This window comes from Varanus komodoensis, unplaced genomic scaffold, assembly GCF_004798865.1.
Source record: "Varanus komodoensis strain SLA01 unplaced genomic scaffold, ASM479886v1 scaffold90, whole genome shotgun sequence".
Classification (NCBI taxonomy): Eukaryota; Metazoa; Chordata; class Lepidosauria; order Squamata; family Varanidae; genus Varanus; species Varanus komodoensis.
This window is the reverse complement of record NW_025336599.1, coordinates 553859-573852: the sequence shown is the minus strand read 5'-3', so window position 1 is coordinate 573852 and position 19994 is coordinate 553859. Positions and strand designations below refer to the sequence as shown.

At 44.7% G+C, this 19994-nt stretch overlaps 1 protein-coding gene across 2 annotated transcripts in view; it reads left to right on the top strand.

Annotated features, from left to right (window-relative positions):
• LOC123017274 (RNA binding protein fox-1 homolog 1) overlaps positions 1-19994 on the top strand; it is a 242826-nt gene that overhangs the window by 118479 nt on the left and 104353 nt on the right. The window contains exon 7 of one of the 2 annotated variants that reach the window (XM_044418531.1): positions 5580-5660. The exons of the other annotated variant lie outside the window; for it this stretch is intronic. Within the exon in view, the coding sequence (XP_044274466.1) occupies positions 5580-5660 (81 nt within the window). The remainder of the gene's footprint in view (positions 1-5579; positions 5661-19994) is intronic. 2 annotated transcript variants of the gene reach the window in all.

The following is a 19994-nucleotide window of genomic DNA, read 5'->3' as shown; positions in this document are numbered from 1 at the left end:
CTCTTCCTCATTCTCTTTCTCTTCCACCATTGTCATTCCCCAGATCTTGGATTCAGGTCTTCAAAGATATGTTTGCACATGCATGAATGTGTGTTCTTGCATGCACACACACATCCCAGTGCTCCTGATATAATTTCTCTCTCTGGCCTTTAGATACTATACCAAGGCTGCTGCCTGTGAAACGATTTAAAAAGGCACACAGAAATGCTAAAGCAATTCCAAAATTTGGATGAAGCAACATTTAGATGTTCAAAGTAGCTTCAACAGATGTCCAGAGAGCATATGGCTCAAATTTTTCTTTCACTGCTGGCATGCTGGAAAGTGCAAGGCAAGCGCTCTCTGCTGGGTCTCGCTGGCTGCCGCTCTCCAGCACAGTGCCCGTCTCCAGGGTCAGTGCCGACGGAGCAGTCCGTCCTGCGGGAAGTGCTGGGATAATATTCATGACGTGCTTTGAATGGTTGAAATGGGATGTGTAAATACTGAATTCCATTAATAAATGCACTCTGATTAACTGGATGTCTAAGATCACGTAGTGAGCAATTAGTTACACCTTATCACCCTGCCATCTTCACTATCGGTGTATATAATGAGTGCATCTTTGTCATCAGCTGTTTTTGTAGATAGGCGTGGATGAAGTAGAGCTTCTAATCTCTGATCAGTCACTTGCTGACTTTCACTGCCCCTTCAAGGAATGTGCACATGTGACCTTAGGACATCTACAGCGTGCTCCTCCATGGACCGATCCATGCTGAAAGGGTTGTGGGAGCTGTAGTTCAAAACATCTGGAGGCCACCTATGGCGTGGACTTGGGCATGCGCATGTATGCACTGGGGCTGCCACAGAGAGAGCCCTTAGTGTATATATTCTCGTTCATGGCAGCTCCCTACAGATGTTCTGATCATTCCGACATAGGTAGAATGCCCTTGTGCATCCAGATTTACACACCAAGAGTGTTAGAAGAATCTGCTGCTGTGATTTTGCCAATACACTCGCCTGGTATGTTCACTGAGGGGAGGGGAGGGGAGGGATTTACCAAACATTTGGTAAATGAAGGTAGTTTTCTCAGATTAATTGACCAAGGTTTACAAGGATAGTACAAGGATACATTTCTTGTGTATGTTGCATTACCAGTCATGAGAGGGGTTGATCTTAGTGCTAACATAAACATACCTACTTGTTGCTGGCATTCTTACAAAAAATGCTGGATAGGGCAAACCTACACTTGAAGTCATGTGGTAAAACCATGACTGTTTTCTTAACCCTCAATGCATAGCAAGACTGGGTGCAGAGTGTGGTTTGCATGGCTACCAATATATTTTTTCTCCATAGAGACAGAAGCAAAATGTATAATTTTTTCTTCCTTTAACTGTGAGATGGGGTTGCCTGTCAAGGGGTCTTTGTGTATAAGCGGCCAGGAAAGCTTACCCTGAAGAGCCATGTAGAAGAGAGAACATTGTTTAGGTAGCTTATAGAAAAGAGCACCTACTGCAATCCCCTCATTTCTGTAAGAAACTACAGTGTACAAGTCAGGCTTGTATTTGGCTATTTTGCATGAGGAAAACATGAAGCTAACCTATAGCTTTGTTTGTTTGTTTGTATATCTCTCCCCCACTCCCCCCCCCCACAGTTTTTGAACCAAGATTAGGTTTAGCGTTGTGAAGGGTGACCAAAGAGACTGTCCCTCCCCCTCCCCAATCATTTGCCCAGCATGCTCAGGGCATGGGGCAGTGGCCTCTGATCCTCCCAGTTCAGAGGGGCAGTCTGCATCCTGAGCGTTGAAGGAGCAGTCCACAGTGCTGAACCCTGCCTTTGTCTCCCGAAGCAGGTCAACGCCATGGATTTCTCCTTTCATGTTCACACCACAAGCTGGAGTGGACACAGTGCCTTGGAGTAGCCTCTGCAGGCACTGGGCCCTGGCTGGACTGCAATGTGGAAGTAAGAAACACTATTCTAGGTCTCCAGAGCCCCTCCAGGTAAACAGAATGAGTAGGAGGGACAGAGTTAGGTGATGGAACACCTCCCTTGCTTACAGAAGGTCAATCCTGGTATCAGGACTGGGAAGGCCATGTGTCTGCGACCATGCAGAGCATCCGCCCATTGGAGATGACCACAGATAGGTGAGCGATAGTTCATAGACCATATATGGAGCACAGGCAAATTTCCAGTGGTTCTCCTAGTACATACTTGTTGCTGGAACTATCACAAAGAATTCTGAATAGGATAGACCTTGGTCTCCTCCAGCAAGACCTTGATTGTTTTCTTAACCCACAATGCATCCTTTAGATCATTTAACACAGATTCATTATGCCTTACCTGTGCAGAGATCCCAAGTACATACCACTCCACAACTGGGAAAACTGTGCAACAGGAATGCAAGCACATGTCTGGCAAGTTGCAAGCATTGGCATTTGCCTTTGGAATTGCAATCAGGGTGTCAAAAAAGGCATGCTTCCATATTTTATGAGCAAAACCAAAATTCATCAACATCTGTAAATCATTTGTTGGGCAGGAGAAATGCCAGTGTCAGTTTGAAAGAGGAAAATATGATTGGAGTATACCTGTCCCAGCCTCACTGGGCTTTGAAGGGCTGCATGGGTTACCTTTGCCTTCCTCCCATGACATGCCTGGTAGCCACACGCCCTGCTGCTGATGCGCCCCAAAGTCGTTCCCCTGTCATTCATGCGCTTGGAGTCTGTTGGAATGGACCACATGCACATACCAGTCTGTGTCTTCAGATTTCTGCCATGTTAGTGGGGACCAAGATCAAGTCATCTGGGGTCTTCCTTTGCATGAAAGCATTTTATTGGAATGCATTGTGCACAGCCTCTGAAACCTTCTGAATGTATGGCAGACAAGGGTGGGGGATAGCAGTTGGTCTTCTCAGACCCACGATCCTCTCCCAAGTTATTCCCATATTCTGTGGGGGTCCTGTCAAATTTCCCTCATGCAAAATGGAGGCATTTCCATGAAGGAGGGGAGAAAGATTGTGCTACCTCCAAAGACAGGAGGATATACATATGAGTTTAAGAACACCAAGCAACTCTTCAGACAAGTTTTTTTCCCCATGGATCCCAGAAGGACCCAGTCCATCATTACAGTGGTTAGCACAATGGAAAAACATTTCAACTTTCAGTTTCTCCACTTGCCCTGATCTGAATCCAAAATCACTGTAGCCTGTGTGAAAATTATAGAACACAGAGAAGTAGATATGCCAGAGTGTGGCACTTTCTGTAGATAGGCATCGTTCTCCATGCTGAAAACCATCCTGTGTTCTTGTATTGAGTCTGTATATAGAACCATAGAATAGTAGAGTTGGAAGAGGCCAGAGGGCCATTGTGTCCAACCCCCTGCTGCGTGTAGGACTCCAAGTTAAACCGTCCCTCTCTGATGGCTGTTCAACTGCATCTTGACTTTTACTAGTGTGGGAGAGCCCAAAACCTCCCTGGGTAACTGGTTCTATTGTCATACTGCTCTAACAGTCAGTATTTTTTTCCTGATATCTAGCTGGAATCTGGCTTGCTGTAACGTGAGCCCATTATTCCATATACTGTACTCTGCACTGACCGAGAAGAGATGCTGTCCTTCCTGTTTATGACAGCCTTCCAAGTACTGAAGAGAGTGCTAACATATCTCCCTTCAGCCTTCTTTTGAGGCTAAATATGCCCCGTTCTTTCACTCTTTCCTCATTGGGCTTTGTTTCCAGTTCCTGGATCATCCTTGTTGTTTTCCTCTAGACCTTTTCTAGCTTACATAGAAACATAGAAATATAAAAACAGAGCGAGTCAGAAGGCGTCTCCTGGGCCATCTAGTCTGACCCCCATCTCCAGCCAGCTTCTCTCATGACATGCCTACCATGTGCATGTCTAGCCTATTCTTGAACACTCTCACCATTGGGGCGTCAACCACCTCCCGTGGAAGCCCATTCCATACCCTCGGGGTCCTAACTGTCAGGAAGTACTTCCTCGCATCCAAATTGAATCTTGGTTCCCTTAATGCAGCTTGTTTGCATCGTTCTTATTCTGTGGTGCCCACAATATGCAGGAATTTTCTCTCATTGATAATGTTTTCAACTCTATCTGAATAATAGCAAAATACATTAAAACATATTTAATAGCAGCAAAAGTCATCCCTCCCAGCAACAAAGCAAGAAAGTGGATTTCCTCCATATGAAATTAACTGCAGCATCAGCCAAGCAGCCCTCTTATCCTGAGCAGATTGCAGTAGCTGCCTGTACAAGAGGATCTGCACTGAATGCCCGCCTGCCGCCATGTTTGGGATTAGTATCCAACTCTCTACACAGCTCAGGGCCAGGTTACCTCAAGGAATTGCACACTGGTGCCCGCCCCCTAGGCCGCATGATCCCATGGAATGCCTGTTGTCTCCACCATAGCCTTTGGGTTTACGTTTGCTGGTGATATAGAGAAGGTCTCTGCAGAAGTACCCACCCATTGCCCTGGGATATGGCAGGCCTCCACAGCAAGGTGTTTTAGAGGCTTATTGGAAATGTATCTGTTTGGCTTTTCCTCCGCCTGAGCTTCCTTGGATCCAACCTCTAATGTAATGCTGCTGTGTATTTTTATTTTTATTTTTGCATTCCTCATGAGAAGCAGTATCAAAATCACCACCACCACCTTCATCACCACCATCATCATTTCTTCCTCCTCTTTGGGAAAAGGAGGATTCAGGCAACATTTCCACCCACTATCTACTAATTATCTTCTTGCAAAAGCTATTGTCTGGGGAGATTCCTAGGGAGAGCTGTCTTCCACGTCCAATCAGCAAACTTGGGTTGCATCCTTGTAGTTCGGAGTGCTGTATTGTCAGTGTTTATCTCAGGTACTCAGTTATCCCCCAGGGCCCTGTGACTAGCAGCACTGCCTATATCAAATGGAACATCAGCTGCAGGTCTTGCAAGGAAGTTTAAACCACTGAACATGAATGCCCAGGGTGTCATATTTCATGCCCAGATAAAATTTATGCAACCAATCTAGGCATATGATTTAGGGATCTAAATCTGCAGTGGGACCAACAAAAACTCCAGTGAATTGGGGCAACCTATTGCAAAGAGCATCAGTTGTGATTTGTCCGTTATTGCTATAAAGACGGAGTCTGAACCAAGAACACTGAAAACAAGAGGGCCTTAACCTAGACAATACAGTTGTCTACAGCAAAACAAAAAAGCAAAACAAAACACAAGCACTGTTTGGGACGTTGTTCTGTGACTGCCCCCACCGGTTTAGCATCTTGCCCTTGGCTGCTGGCATTGATCTGCTCCAAAGTATGGGTAACACTCTGCTTCAAAACCTCAAGCTTTCAATCTCTGATATATTTTGACCGTATGCATACTTGAAAACACATAAATGCAACTTAATGTTTTCAGAAGATGTTTTGTTGTTTGTGTTGTTCTTACTTAAGATATAAGGTGCTGTACTTTTTGTAGCCTCATCACAGCTTTATTGGGTTGGGGGATTTTTCCCCAATATTATCAGATTTAGTTTGCATATTCCCAATCTCAGAAAACACTCTTTTCCTTTCTCTCTCTCTCTCTCTGTCTCTCTGTCTCTCTCTCTCTTTCATAGGCAGGGTGCTGCTGTGCCAGGCGAACCAAGAAGGATCCCCCGTTTACAGTGCCCCCAGTTCACTAGTATACACCTCCACAAGTAAGCCACTGCTACGGCTCTCTTTTCTGTTTTGCCTGTGAAATGTCAATCAAGCCAGTATCTCTTCCTAAACTGAATGCAAATGTTTAGTGAGATGTGATTTCAATGCTTAGCTACTGATGTGTAGACCAGCATTCCCCAACTTTGTACCCTTCACATATGTTGGACTTAGGAATCTCAAAGGAATCTGCAGTAGATTCAAATGACTTCAGATTTCTCTGATTCAGATGTCAGGATACCACACAGACCAGCTTCTTCTGAGTAACATGAATTCTCTGGACTTTTTTTGGAAACTTTTCTTAATTCTATGCAAATTTAGTCATAAAATACTATGAAAAAGCTCCAAAAATGTGAAATCTCCACCCAAACTAAAACATGAAAATGCACATGGGGGATTTGCATATTTTGAGAAGTTTGAACTTTTGTAAGTGCAATTTTTCACAAATGCATTCAAATGCACTCTTGCAAAATCTGATTCCATCAATGAGTTCCTGACAGAGCAAAAAGTGTCTAACAATCCAGGAAACGAAGACAGGATGGGTTTAATAAAGTCCGTGCATTCCTAACTGAACCACAACTTTCACCATTCCCAGGATGGGGAGCCTACAGATCTGGCGAACACCATGTTGAGGAGTAGAGAATGGACAAGATCCTTTCTGCTGGTTGAGAGTCACTGTATCGTATGCCACCAAGTAAATGATTTTACCAAATCCGTCCAAGAAGACATTAATGGAATCTTGGTAGAATGCCTAATTAGGGGTTATAGTTAAGATGGGGATTACAACTCCTTATGAAACAAACCCTTATGCAGCATTACACATTGAAAAGAAGAAAATACGTGAAGAGGGTATTTTGACCCCAGATTGCTCTGTGGTGGCAGCCACAAACCCCTTTTGAACTATTGTTTCAATCTGTTATTTTCCAAGCATCAAATGCTGCTCTTCTGATTTCGTTCTGTTTTTTCACAAAGCTGCTCCCCCAAATATTCCTGGCCAAGGTGCTTTGATGATATGGAATAGTTACAGGTATTCCAACAGTTCCAACAGGAATGCCAGCTCATGCAGTGTTGAAGAATAGTGGAGCTCCATTGATAGCATGAAAGGCCATTTGACTGTGGCTGAAACAAGAACAGCGGCCACATGGAGTCCAGGCCAGAGACAAGAAGGCTGTGTGCATGTTCAAAAGAGGGAGAGAGGAAAATGAGCATTTAGAAGGACAGTAGGCTGGGGATGGGAATGAGCTGTGGGGACCTAAAGTGGTCAGCATATTAAAAAAAAAACTGTCAAAAGAGAGAGCACGAGAAAGAAAATGATACCTAGAGGCTATTTCAACTGGATTACAATTTGAGTTGGCAATTGCGAAGGCATCCTTCCAGCATTCACAGACTTCCCCACCTGCTCAGCAAAGCCCCACAAAGTGAGCTGAGGCAAAAGGAAGCCTGCAAATGCTTGCAGATCCCCCGTTGGCAGCCGCCAACTATCCCCTGCAGAAAGGGGCCCTGAGGGTGGATGTGCCAGCTTCCGTCCCCCACAGCAGCTCCCTCCCCCCCTGCTGCTGCAGGCATTGCTGGCTTGCATGTAGGAAGGGGGGAGCTTGATTCTGGGAGAGCACCCTGTGGAAACCGGGCATGCTTGCCAGGAGCTCGGGCTCAGGCCCACTGCAAAGTGGGCCGGCGTCTGAGGAGCCCAGCCTGGGCACCCCCCCTCCCCAAACAGATTCTTCACACTCCCAGGGTACAAACTTCCAGTGCAGCTGGAGACTGCGGACCAAGTAGACCAACATTCCCATAAGAGTCAAAGGGAGCAAAGGAGGAAGTGTGGAAATTTCCAAATGAGCCAAAAGTATCCCCACTTTGTATGCCAGGAGAATATGGCGGCAATGGGTGCCACTCCCGTAGTAACAACATAATCATTTTTTCACTTCTGTCTCCTTAAGGAATGCATGCACTGTCCATTACTTTTAGCAGCAAGATATTGCATTGGCACTGTCAGTGCATGTGTGCCACTCTAGAAGTCCACGTACCTGAACATTTATCCCTACCTGTAACCACTGGAAGTACAGTTGTGGATACTGGAAACACTCCTCATGGCCTCCTGTGCCAGCCAGCTGCATGGACCCCTCTGGCTCTGCTTCCTGCGCACTCCCCGTGGGGGTGCTGTCAACGTGCATGGGGGCCCACGGAGCTGGGTCATGTCCAGGCACAAAATGCACGCAAATACCATCCACGCTGGGCTGAAGGCCACTGGCTGTGCAGAGCAAATGATCCGACGTGGCCTGGAAGCATTCTATGCAAGTGTGGCAGAGGGCAAATGTACAGACGTTTGGGACATCGGTGCCCAGAAGCCCTTCCAGCATGGGCATTGCAAGCGTCCGGTGTCACAGATGACACTGTCTTTGACAAGAACTGCTCTTCCCGTTCCCATGAACCTCTCGCGCTAGCTGCTGTGGCTTCCCTCCCTCTGCAGGAGTGGGGGCCTGCTGAGCTGGTCTGCTCACAGAGGCTGATACGGGGGCGGCTGCCCCCCAGGACTTTCCGCCTGGCTTGCCTGGTGCTGCTCGTGATGCCCTGGTCACATTCTGAGATGATGTGGGCATGGCACTCTAGTTCCATGTGCAGGGGCTGGCCTCCCTTAGCTAGTGCTCTTGCAAGCACGACTGGGCAAGCTGCCCCGTTCCCTATAAATTAAGCACTGCCTGAACTATTGACACAAGTGCATCTAAGTGTCTACTTTTCCCTGTAGGTAGGATCTCTCAAGCATCTTATTTTACCAGGGAACTAGGGGTCAATGAAACAGATGGTAAGATGGTTGGAATGGAAGTGGAGGAAGCCTCAGAAGTAAATCTAACTGTAGACAGTTCTTGGTCCTTTGTGAGCCTCCCCCACCCCCTGTCATGGTGGTGACTCCCCACACTGCCCTGCCTCCCACCCTGCATTTTCTCTAGATGGCCATTTTAGGGCCAGCAAAGTGGGGGAGGGGGTCCTGGTTGCAATCAATGCAGCTCTGTGTCCAGCTTCCTCTACTCCCACTTCACTAGCAGATCCCCCTTTCCCTCTGAATATCTTTGAGTAAGCACTTTGAGGATAAATTTGCTTCTTTTGTGACCCGGACTCAGCATTGCCAGGAATAGGCAGCTCAGTCTGTCTCTGGTCCTCATCAGTTCTGAATGTCTTCGTGTGTAGCTCTGTTTCATCCTATTACCATATTAATCTTCAGCTGAAAAAAAAATTAATGCCATTACCAGTTAATCTTTAACTATAAAGAAATCAGCAAGACAACTCAAATTATATGTGCATTTTAACTGTTTTTCTCTCAAAGTACACATTTCTAATGGTTTTGGAATGATATATTTCTAAACAAATTTTATCAGAAAATATTCCTTGTGTTGCACACTTTGAACTGCATTGCAGCGTGCAGAAAGGGTGAAATTCAAGGGAGAGCTGTGCTTTACTATGCACACAAATCCTGAAGGTGTGGATTAGTGGCTGTTTGTGGCAAAATGCAGATGGAACACAGTCCTGTATCACTCTGCATTAGGGAGCACATCCAGGCCCAGTCAGGGACTATAGGAGAACCTGAAGTTGCTGAGGCTCAAGGAACGTTCTGATGTGCTTGGGGGGATGTTGGTTGACCTGACCTTTGAACCTGCTGGCTCATAGCATCAACCAGGAAAGGACTGGCCACCTGGATCAGAAAATGGAGATAGTCGGTGGCCTCAGCCACCTTGAACTATTTGGTGGTGTTGAAGGAAGTGGCCATGAGGCCATTCTTTCAGAGAGCTTCTCTGAGCCTTTAAGGGTCTTGCAGACATCAGATGGGTGAAATACGGCTCTGGGGCACAGTGGTAGTGTAGCTTCTTGGGGTGCAGCTGCAACCAATTTTGGATGATGTGGGTTTTCTGGATTCAGTTCAGTCCATGTGCTGACTAAGTAATGGTACTGATGCTGCATTAATCACCCTGGCACATGACCCATGCTGAGACAAGGTCATGCCCATTCTCCTGGAGAGCATTCCTCTAGGTTCCACACATGTATCTTCCTGAACTGCCTGTCTGAGGTTGGGGTCGACTTGGCAGATTGGTGTTGTGCTCCATGGTAGCTATGGTCTGCTGTGGAATTCCCTGGGAAACTTTTTGTGCCCAGCACGGATGCCAAAAGTACATGGAAGGGCTGTGTGAGGCATTTGGAAGAGTCGTGCCATGTCACCAGTACCCTCCCCTTTCAGATGGTTCAGACTGGAGCGCTGATGAAGCACCAGTTAAACTACTAACTGGGAATGTTAACTGCATGTGCCTCACCAGTTTTAAAACCACCTCGAGGGCTCTTGAGGTAATATTTTAGCCTTTAAAGACCGAACCAACACGTGACCAAAACACCTCCAGGCCACCCCTCAGATGAACCTGCCAGGTATGACTATCCAGAAGCCCTTCTGCATATAAAGCACATGGTGATTCTGTTTTCTTTTTAATGCAAAGTGAAGTCCTTTGTAGTGTCTTTTCCTTGGTGCTTTGATTTGCCCTGGCATTTCCCGGTTGTTCTGAGTTTTGGTGTTGCTTGCTATGTCTAGCCATTTTATGGAAACTGTTTTCAAGTTCTTTTGGGATCCAGGAAAATGCAGACTGTTAAGTTGGATGCAGATGTTCTTAATCCAAGAAGGGCAAAGGCACAAGGAGAGGGAGCAACTTGTTCTCCTTCACTGCCTTTCTTTGCCCTCTTTTATGGAGGGTGATGGTCTCCATTGTCGCCGTGTGGTCAGGCCAAATGATGTGATGTTTATGTGGGGATATGTTGGCAACATACAGGTATGTGAGGGGATGTCACACGGAGGTGGGTAGAGACCTGTTCTCCCCTGCAGAGGAAGGCAGGACGCGCTCCAGTGGAGCAAAGCTCAGGGAGCCAAGTTTTCGTTTGGATGCCAGGAAGCACTTCCTGACAGTTAGGACCCCGAGGGTGTGGAATGGGCTTCCACGGGAGGTCGTTGAGGCCCCATTAGTGTGGGTGTTCAAGGATGGGCTGGACATGCACATGGTGGGCATGTCATGAGCAGAGCCGGCTGGAGCCGGGGGTCAGACTAGATGGCCCGAGAGGCCCCTTCTGACTCGCTCTGTTTCTATGTTTAATTACCAGTCACCAAAATATGGAGAAGAAGATGGACCCACAAAGTCCTCCTCTTCATGAAGCCCAAGCCGCAGAGGTGACAGACAAAGGGAAACGTGGTGGATGTGCCAGATTTTTCATGTACCAACTCAGTGCATGCCCAGAAAGAGTGTTATTTGGCTGTCGATGGTGCATGCTTCAAAGCTCACAATCAATTACAGACGCAATAGTGAATTAATAATACATAAATCAAGGCTCACTACAAAGGTGACCCTTATGAATGGAGGAGTGTCAATCAATGAGCCAGCTACTTATGAAACATTGCAGTGTGGCAACCACAATTACTCTTTCCTCAATAGCCCTGAGGGTACCCATTCTTTCTTGCATGTAATGAGAATACCAGTAGAGCATAATGCAGTGTCACTTCCAGAGGTATTTGTAGTCTGGGCTTTGAAGCTGGCCAAAAAGAGGGCCATCAGTAGGTCCTGAGAATGCCTCATATATTGCTCCAAGTGGAAAACCCCAATACCTGAATGACCTATTTAACTGGAAATACAGAAAACCTGAACCTTTTCCCAGGCAGCACTTCATATTCAAGATTGTTGGCCACCTTAGCCACTGGGCCAGTGGGCACTGATCTTCCAATCAGAGCTGGGATCGCTTTTGGGCAGGCTTTTTTGTTTGTTTGTTTGTTTTTGTCTGTTCTCATTGTTGTTGGTGTTGTTACTGTTGTTGTTGTCTGTTAGGCTCTGGAGTACCCAATGTAGCATTGTGTCAAAGCACTGGGGGAAATTTAAACAATGGTTCATAACGTGGGAGTGTGGGTTATCATGACCGGCTCCTCCCACTGCCTTTGAATTCAGATTCAAAGGCTGTGGAATCCGATTTGTATTTAACTGAATTGTATAGGAGGGACCAGAATCTACAACTGGAAAGTCAAGGCCAGGGGCAAGTCACAGAAAATCAGTTGCAAAATCTGCTTGAAAGTTTGATGCACGAGCCAATTGGGTGGGGAAGAGTAAGAGGGTGGACAAGCTGCCAAGTGCTGGACACTCCAAGTGACTGGCCCGGAAGCAGAAGGGCCCACCCTGGAGGTGTGGCTTGGTGATTTCAAGTTGGAAGGGAGGAAGGGTCTTCGGTTTGGAATCAACTTCTTATCTTATCATGAAGCGTTCTCACTTGGCTTGTGCCTCTTGGTTTCAAGTTATGCAATATTCCCCCTTTGTATGCCAAAGCCAGCCTAGCTAGTCAGCTCTAACAGAATGTTAGAATGTTAATTGGAAAGTCTTTATCCTGGCCTGCTCAGGCAGGGTCCCAAGAAAGCATCGACACGGGTGGACCTTGCTGAAAGACTGCCCAAACCTACCAGGTTCTCTCTGGCTATGCAGTAGTTTCTTCCATGGCATGGATGTCTACATGACTGGGGACTGGTCATTCCATTTAAGGCAGACATTGGTCACCACGGATAACTGGAAGCAGGAAATGATTTCTTCATGCTGAGTGTCCTTTTTAGCTCATGACTGATCCTGACCACTTTTTTCTACAGGTGATTCTGTCTGTCAGTAGTGTTCAGCTGTGCGTGTGAATCTGTCAGTCAGGAACAGAATTAACTGCAGAGCCATGTTGCACAATCTGCATTGAGCACAAAAGGGGATTGATATGATGCAAAAGCATCTCTATTCCACAGTTCTCTAGTTCTTTACATAATCATCTGAGAAAACTTCCATCAGTTTCTGTAATTAAACTAATGGTCTAAATGAATTTCCAGTTCACTAGCTATTCATTCTGATATGTCATTACACTGAGTTCAATTAATATAAAGTAAGTTTACAGCCCATTGTGTCCCTAAAATGCTATTCTATTTCAGCTGATTTAATTAGTAATATTCTCTTTGCTACTGCCTACTCCAACCCACCAATTCAGGCCACACCCTTTCATTTGATGTGCCCCATTGTCGGACTTCGGTGTTCCTTGTCATTTAGCATTAAAATAAATAGAATGAAACATTCCATAATTAAAACTCTGTTTCATAGTCCTGAGGCCCATGGGTCTTCTCCGGCCATTTTATTACAGGCAAAGAAACACCAAAGTGCGGGTAGAGCTTGCTTATTTGTCGGTCAGAAGCCCTGTCCAAAATGCTAGATGTCCCACAAAAGGTCTAACTACATGATTCATTTCACAGCAGACAATCAGGAACACAGGCATGAATCCCATACTTTTTGCACCGATACCAGAACTCTGTGAACGCAGCAGTGCATACATGGCTACTCCGGCTCCATGGGGTGATGGACTGAGATTTATATTTGATTTGTCACCATATTTCATCCAAAGAAGTGAACTATGATGTGAATATAATAAATCATAAATCATCTGTGTAAATGTCAAGACCTACCATGATGATGGTATCATCCACTTCTATCAAATTTTAGTGAAAAAAAATTAAATGCTTCTGCCTTACCTTATAATGGCTTTCTATATCTATCACTATCTATATCAATTTTATTTTAGCAAGACGAGGCAGAACAGACAGAATAATAGAAAGACAGAGATGGAGAGATGGAAAGATAGATTACCATCACTGATGAGTGTTGAGAAATATGCAATATAAAACATCTGCAGGAATTTTGTGGGAAACTTGAAAGACTTTTAATACATTTTCAGTACAATCCCATGCATGGGGAGCAGGGGGGCGGCAACCTATTTTGCGTCTCCCCTCCCCCATAATATTGTTCATTCAGGCTCTGGAGAGTACCCATAATGTTGTGTGAAATACTTTGTGTGCTGAATGTCCTTCATTTAGCACCTTCAGGTGAAAAGTTTTTGGCACTGGGATATGCCTGCAGAGATACTGCTAGTCAGAATACAGGTAGATTTCATTGAAGGTACGAGGACTTCCTAGGTCTCTGGCAGTTCTTTGGCTCATGTTGAGAGCTGCTGAGAGGATGTTTGACCCGGGTGGCTCCAACTCAGCTGAAACATCAGGGGGATGATATTTAAATAGGAGACAGTTTTATACAACTAGGAGCAACTCATAGGTATATCCCTAGCTAGCTTATGTGGAATATTACTTCGTATTCTGCCTCCCCGCCCCCACTCCTTTTTTCCTGTTTAGCTTCTGCTGTTCCTTTTAAAAAGTGAAATGCAGCTACTTTCCAACTTGTGGTCTTCTGGTATGGCTCCAAAGCAGCATGCTTGCCTTGATAGTTCTTTCACAAAAATACATATGACAGATAAGCAGCCACCAAGGGATGCTTTCGCCTTGTCTCAGAGAGATATTAAAACAATAAACTATGCTGCTCTGGGATTTTAGCTTGCGAGCAAACTGAAAACAACATAGCAAAAATGAGATAGTTTTGAAAGGTGGCAAAGCCGTTGTTTTGGAATGCTCCCCAGAAACCTGCAATATGCCTGGCAGAAAAATGTTTGCAGTGTGACAACTTCTTAAAAAGGCTGGGAAATAGTCTTTGACTATCTCCAATCTCACCATTCCATCTTGGCAGGCAGAAGGGGTATTGTTTGCCTTCCATGTTTTTCATCAAGTTCATCAGTTTAAAAATCTGAAGCAATACATTACTGTATTACACCCCCATCACACTGCTGTTCATCTACTCGCTCATTCCCATTTTCCTGCACCATAACTTCATCAGAGAGCAGCCCCTTGAGGCATTCTGGGGCAGCTCAAGTCTCCTTTCTTCCACTGTAAGGCACCATCATCGATGGCCAGAAATGGCCACCACATCACCTGATTCTCCTCATCACTGGATGTGCCTGGCATTATGTGCAGGGACTCACATTCGTGTCAGTGGATTGTGCTCCAAGGATGGAATAGCATATGCACTTAAACATAGTCACTTAATGTATTCTCCTATTGACGTGCCATCCAAGGAATACTAGATAGCATGATTTTTCCCCTCCACCACACCATGGAATAGGTGGGCTCGACTGAAGCGGGGGCGGGGAGACAAGCAGAGCCAGTTCCCGCCACGGCCAGAGGCAGTTTGGGCCTGGTCTTCCCACTTTGGTCTTGCAGCAGAGATGTGGTTGGAGAACACTGGTGCTGTCGACCAAGCCATCCATGCGGTGCCCAAGAGGCGGTTGCCATGGTTGAGGAAAGCACGTCCACAGCATTTACAGGTTCCACAGGGAAGCCACTTTTCTCACAAAGGAAAGTTCCTCCTTGTGAATGTGAATGCAAAGCTGGTGATGACCTTTGGGCACTAGTGCTACAGTAGCAAGGTAGAGCAAACTTAAGTTATTTTCAGTTAACTTATGAGGAAGTTTACAAGGAAGAAATTGTGGCACGCTTAAAACTCTTACAGGTCACCTCAAGCAATATTTCCCCCAGCCTATACCTACCTGCCAGGTCAAGACATTCTCAGAGAAGACCTTGTTGTTGCTGGCATGGTGTATGGACTTCCAGTTAGCTCTGACATGGGAAAAGACCTTCTCTGGGCTGGGACCTTTCCTGTGGACTGACTCCCTTTGGAAGCATGCAAGACCTCAGCGCTCATGTGTTTTAGTTATTTGATGAAAACAGCTTTGGCTTTCATGCAGTCATGAGCTTTCTTTACTCAAACTCTAATATAAGACCATGGCATATTTTTGTATTTGTGTTGATTTACTCAAATTAGAAGCATTATAATATTGATATCAGTGACAGTGTAAAAATGCTGACATTCCTCCAGAGTTCCCAACATCCACACAAAAGATACAGCAAAATGACTGCCTGTTTTTCAGGGAAACCAAAAGGTTGCAAAAGGACACTTACACTTTCAGTGCAGCAATAGAATATGATGCACCAAAGACAGTAAAACAGTAATAAGCAGTTAAAAATCATGAGCCATAGTCCAGTAAATAGCAGGAAATAGAGCAACATAATTTATAAAAGACCTTGGTGGAATGAAAATCTTTTCACCATTGTCTGAAAACCAACACAGAAGATGCTGATCAAGCATTTCTAGGGAGAGCTCTCCAAGCCAGGGGCCACAACCAGAAAGACCATGTTCTGCATGCCCAGCTAACTGGGCCTTGAAAGCCTCTGATGAAGAAACAGATGGATAGCTGCTAAGTTCTTTCCAACAATCCTTCTAATTCTTTGCAAATAAATTCAGAAGCATTGCCAAGATGAAATCCATGAGACTGAAATGCATTCTTGCTTTCTAAATGAAATCCTTCATGAATGTCTTGCCAGGGAAAATCATCAATATGTTTGAAAACTCCAGTGAAAATGCTGGAACCATGCTGTCAAAATATTATTATTATTATCATCATCATCATCATCATCATCATCATCATTATTATTGGTGGTGGTGGTGGTGGTGGTGGTGGTCTCATTGCAATGCATTTATAAATCAAGACATCTTTGAAATGTTACATGAATTAATTCATACCATTTCTTTATGACTTCTGAGAGAAAATGCAGAAGGGGTGCACATGCTGATGAAATAATTTTAAGCAGTATTCGAGCTGAGCCAAAAGGGAAGGGGAGAGAGAAAAAGTTGGGCATTGGGTTTGGTGCAGAAAATGCTTCTGCTTTGCCAGAAATACACTCCTATACAGCAATGCACATGCAGCAATATTTATGCGAAAAGTAACATTTGCGGCAAGAAATATTTGGGATGCCATCTCTTTAGATAAATGTTATCTATAAATTGAGCTCAGAGGAGTGATGGGTTGTTAAGAGGCTTGAACTGTTCAGTAGTTATTCAGCATGTGAATGCAAATAGGTGAAAGGCTTGTGCATTGATCTAGAAATATGATTCGCCTACAGAAAACTGCTCTTGCACACAGAGATTAATAAAAGAGAACTACAGCAAAATGCAGTAGTTCTTAAGGTGGTGTAATGGAAATGCATCCGTTATTGGGCATATGTTGGTACCTGTTGAGAAGGTTTTTCTCACCAGCCACTTCTCTTAAACTGGGGCTTGCTTATCTTGGCAGTTCAGCTAAGAATTCCATCCCTGCCTCCTCTTCCAGTTCAGCCTCAGAGTCCGAGGAAACTGCCTTTTGACCAGAGGAGGGCCAGACCCTGCATCACCAGAACCTAGTTTGAGCTCACCCAGATTCACCCCAAATAATTTTAAAGCTCATTTTAGCAGTCTCTCGTCTTCCATTTTGACCTCTTTTCAACTCTTTCAATAGCAAAAGCCCCCATTTCAAAAGAGGAAAGCACTGAACTGTGGGTGTCCTTTCCCACTGACAAAAGTGGGAATATATAGTTGGCAGCGTGGGGCAGAGGATGCATATTTCAAAGTGCTGTTTACATGCATTTTTCAAATGCAGTTTTTCGGGGAAAAAAATGCTGCTTGTATTCAGAATGAAGAATGTCATGTTTGCACGATGTATGAACAGAAGTTAACTTCCGATAAATCCCTAGTAAATACATGCAACTTTATGTTCTTGCTATGGAGCTGCCTTAGCAATGAGAGAGGGAGGGAGGGCGGGAGCTATCCTATGTACTTACTTGTACACAGGTCATGTTGAACTTCCTAGGCCTGCTTTCTGAACAGACATTGTATAAACACAGGATAGACTTTGCATAGGCCTAGATTAGGATTTCATTCTGTACTCCCTTGTAGAAATTTGATGTGGTTTCTTGAACTCAAATGCATTTGTTCTGCTTTTGAACAAAGAAGCAATGAGCTATCACATGGTGTCTATCTTTTGTGTTTTTGCCATTTAATTCCCCCTTTCCCCCTGTCCTTTCCTTTCTTTTTATTCCCCTTCCTTCCCCTTCTCTTCTTTGCTGGGATTTCCTACTTGGCGATATCGCATTCACACCTCACCAGAATGGAACAGATCGGGTTTTTCTGTTCTCATGCTTGTCAATATTTATTATTTATTTATAACAAACATTTATATCCCGTCCTTCCAACAAGCGCTCAGGACGCCTTGCACGATGCAAAATGTAATGTACAGTGTACAGTGCAATGTAAACTGCAATAATACAATAATAAAACCACAATTATTAAAACAATATAAAAGTGCACACCATAGAAACAGAGCAAGTCAGAAGGGACCTCCCGGGCCATCTAGTCTGACCTCCGGCACCAGCCAGCTCCGCTCACGACATGCCCACCATGTGCAGAAAAGGGAGGAAAAAAATAGAAAATGTGACTGTGGGAAAGAAAAAAAAATCTTAAGACATCTAAAAGTTGTCTAAATAAATAAATAAATAAAACGCTTAATTGTTAAAATGATGGTTAAATAAAAAGGTCTTGACCTGGCGCTGGAAGGAGTATAACGTAAGCGGCAGGCAGACCTCTCTGGGGAGGGCATTTCCTAGTCTGGGTGCCACTGCGGAGAAGGCCCTCCTCCAGGTAGAGACCCTCCGTACTTCCTTCAAGGAGGCTTCCCAGAGCAAGGCCTCCCCCGGCAATCTTGAGGGGCGTGAGGGCATATAGGAAAGGAGGCGATCCTTCAGGTATTCTGGACCTAAGCCATTTAGGGCTTTATAGGTTAATACCAGCACCTTGAATTGGAGCTGGACTTCAGTTTGGGAGCTGGTGCAGCTGATAGAGGACTGGCGTTATATGAGAATAACGACTGGCCCCCGTCAGCAACCTGGCAGCTCTGTTTTGTACCAACTGAAGTATCTGGGCCATTTTCAAGGGCAGCCCCACGTAGAACGCGTTACAGTAATCCAACTGGGAAGTTACCAGGGTGTGTATCACCATTGCACTATACAGATAGGTTCAGTATATTTGTTCAAAATGTTCATTAAATGTGAACTTTCATGCAGAGTTTTTAAAAGTGGTTCCAGCTGGACTCCATGCTTCTCACAACACCTGGGTTTTGGTGCCCTGACAATGCGTCATCCTGTATTTCCCCTTGGAGGCAATCGGGGTTGGGAGGCACTCGCAGCCTTCCCTGCTTCCCTCCAGATATTTGGACTACAATTCCCAGCATTCTTGATCATCCATTGGCTATGCTGGCCACAGCTTTTTGAAGTCATTGCCCCCTGGGCAATACTAGGTTTGTGACAATTGCATTAGACATTGCAAAGGTAGAGGGAACTTGATGGTGCATATTTTGGACGCTATGTCTTGTCCCAAAATCTGTCCTCAATTAAGCCAGCACATTGCTGGGTTTTTTAAATAAATGTGCAGAACTTGTTCTAGGCTTCTCAATATTCTACGCTGCTTTTGGAATGTTTCAGATATTCCAAAATGCATTCCGAAAGATGATCATTGCAAGCGAAATGTGGCAATGATTCTCTTCTAGCCTTCATTCATATCTATCTTGCAACACTTTCTTTCCTGGCTCCAGATTCCTAACAGAAGGTCAAATGTTGGTGAGAGCCAGATGGGAATTGTTACCTATTTATACCACAGCATTAAAGCCAATTATGAGGACAAAGCATAAAAAATACTTAAATATCTATAAACCAACAAGTATAAAATAACTTCCAAACAGTAGCTACTTAGAAAACAACCAATATAGCAACATAAAAACCTTCCCAAGACAAGTCACCACCACTTAGAAGAACCTCTCTCCTTCTGTACCTGAAAAGCTGGGTGAACCTGGAGAAGGAGCTATAATGATGATCTCAAAGGACAAGCAGGTGTATGTGTGATATTGCAGGTACTGTGAAAGTTGGATTGGATGCAAAATTGGACTGGACCCACTGAAATTCACCTCGCACATGAGTAATGTGATAATACCACCCATTCCCAGTTCAAACAGATGAACAGAATTCAGGGACTGCCATTTCAGGGTATATGGGACGTATATTTTTTCCACAGTTTCCACAGCTTGCACCTCCCAGAACTGAATGAGGATGCATTCCTCAGTCAACGTCTATGCCCTTTAGAATTTTGGATGCCATTTGTGGAACAACAACAGCAAAAAGACGTGCATTTTCAATGCAGTGAATGTTTGAAAATTGTTCAGAAACGCTAATCAGTGGCAGAAAAATGAGTACTTTTAACAAAGTTGCATGTCTGAAGAGTAGACTGGGCAAATGCACATGAAAAAGTGTAGAGAGTTTCACACAAAAAACGAAGCTCACAATCCGTTACATATATGAATTAGAATGAGCTTGAATGTGGAAATCAAAGACCAATCAAAGACTCAACAAGATCAAGTTTTGTTGATTTGCCTTGTCTTAGACGTTTCCAAACCATTTTCAGGGGTGGTATTCCCAGCACAGCTTCTTTGAGAATCATCTTTTCTGTGGGTTCCAGGAAAGGAGTTTGAGAGAAAGAAACACCACATTATCACTGAGCATGCATTTTGGT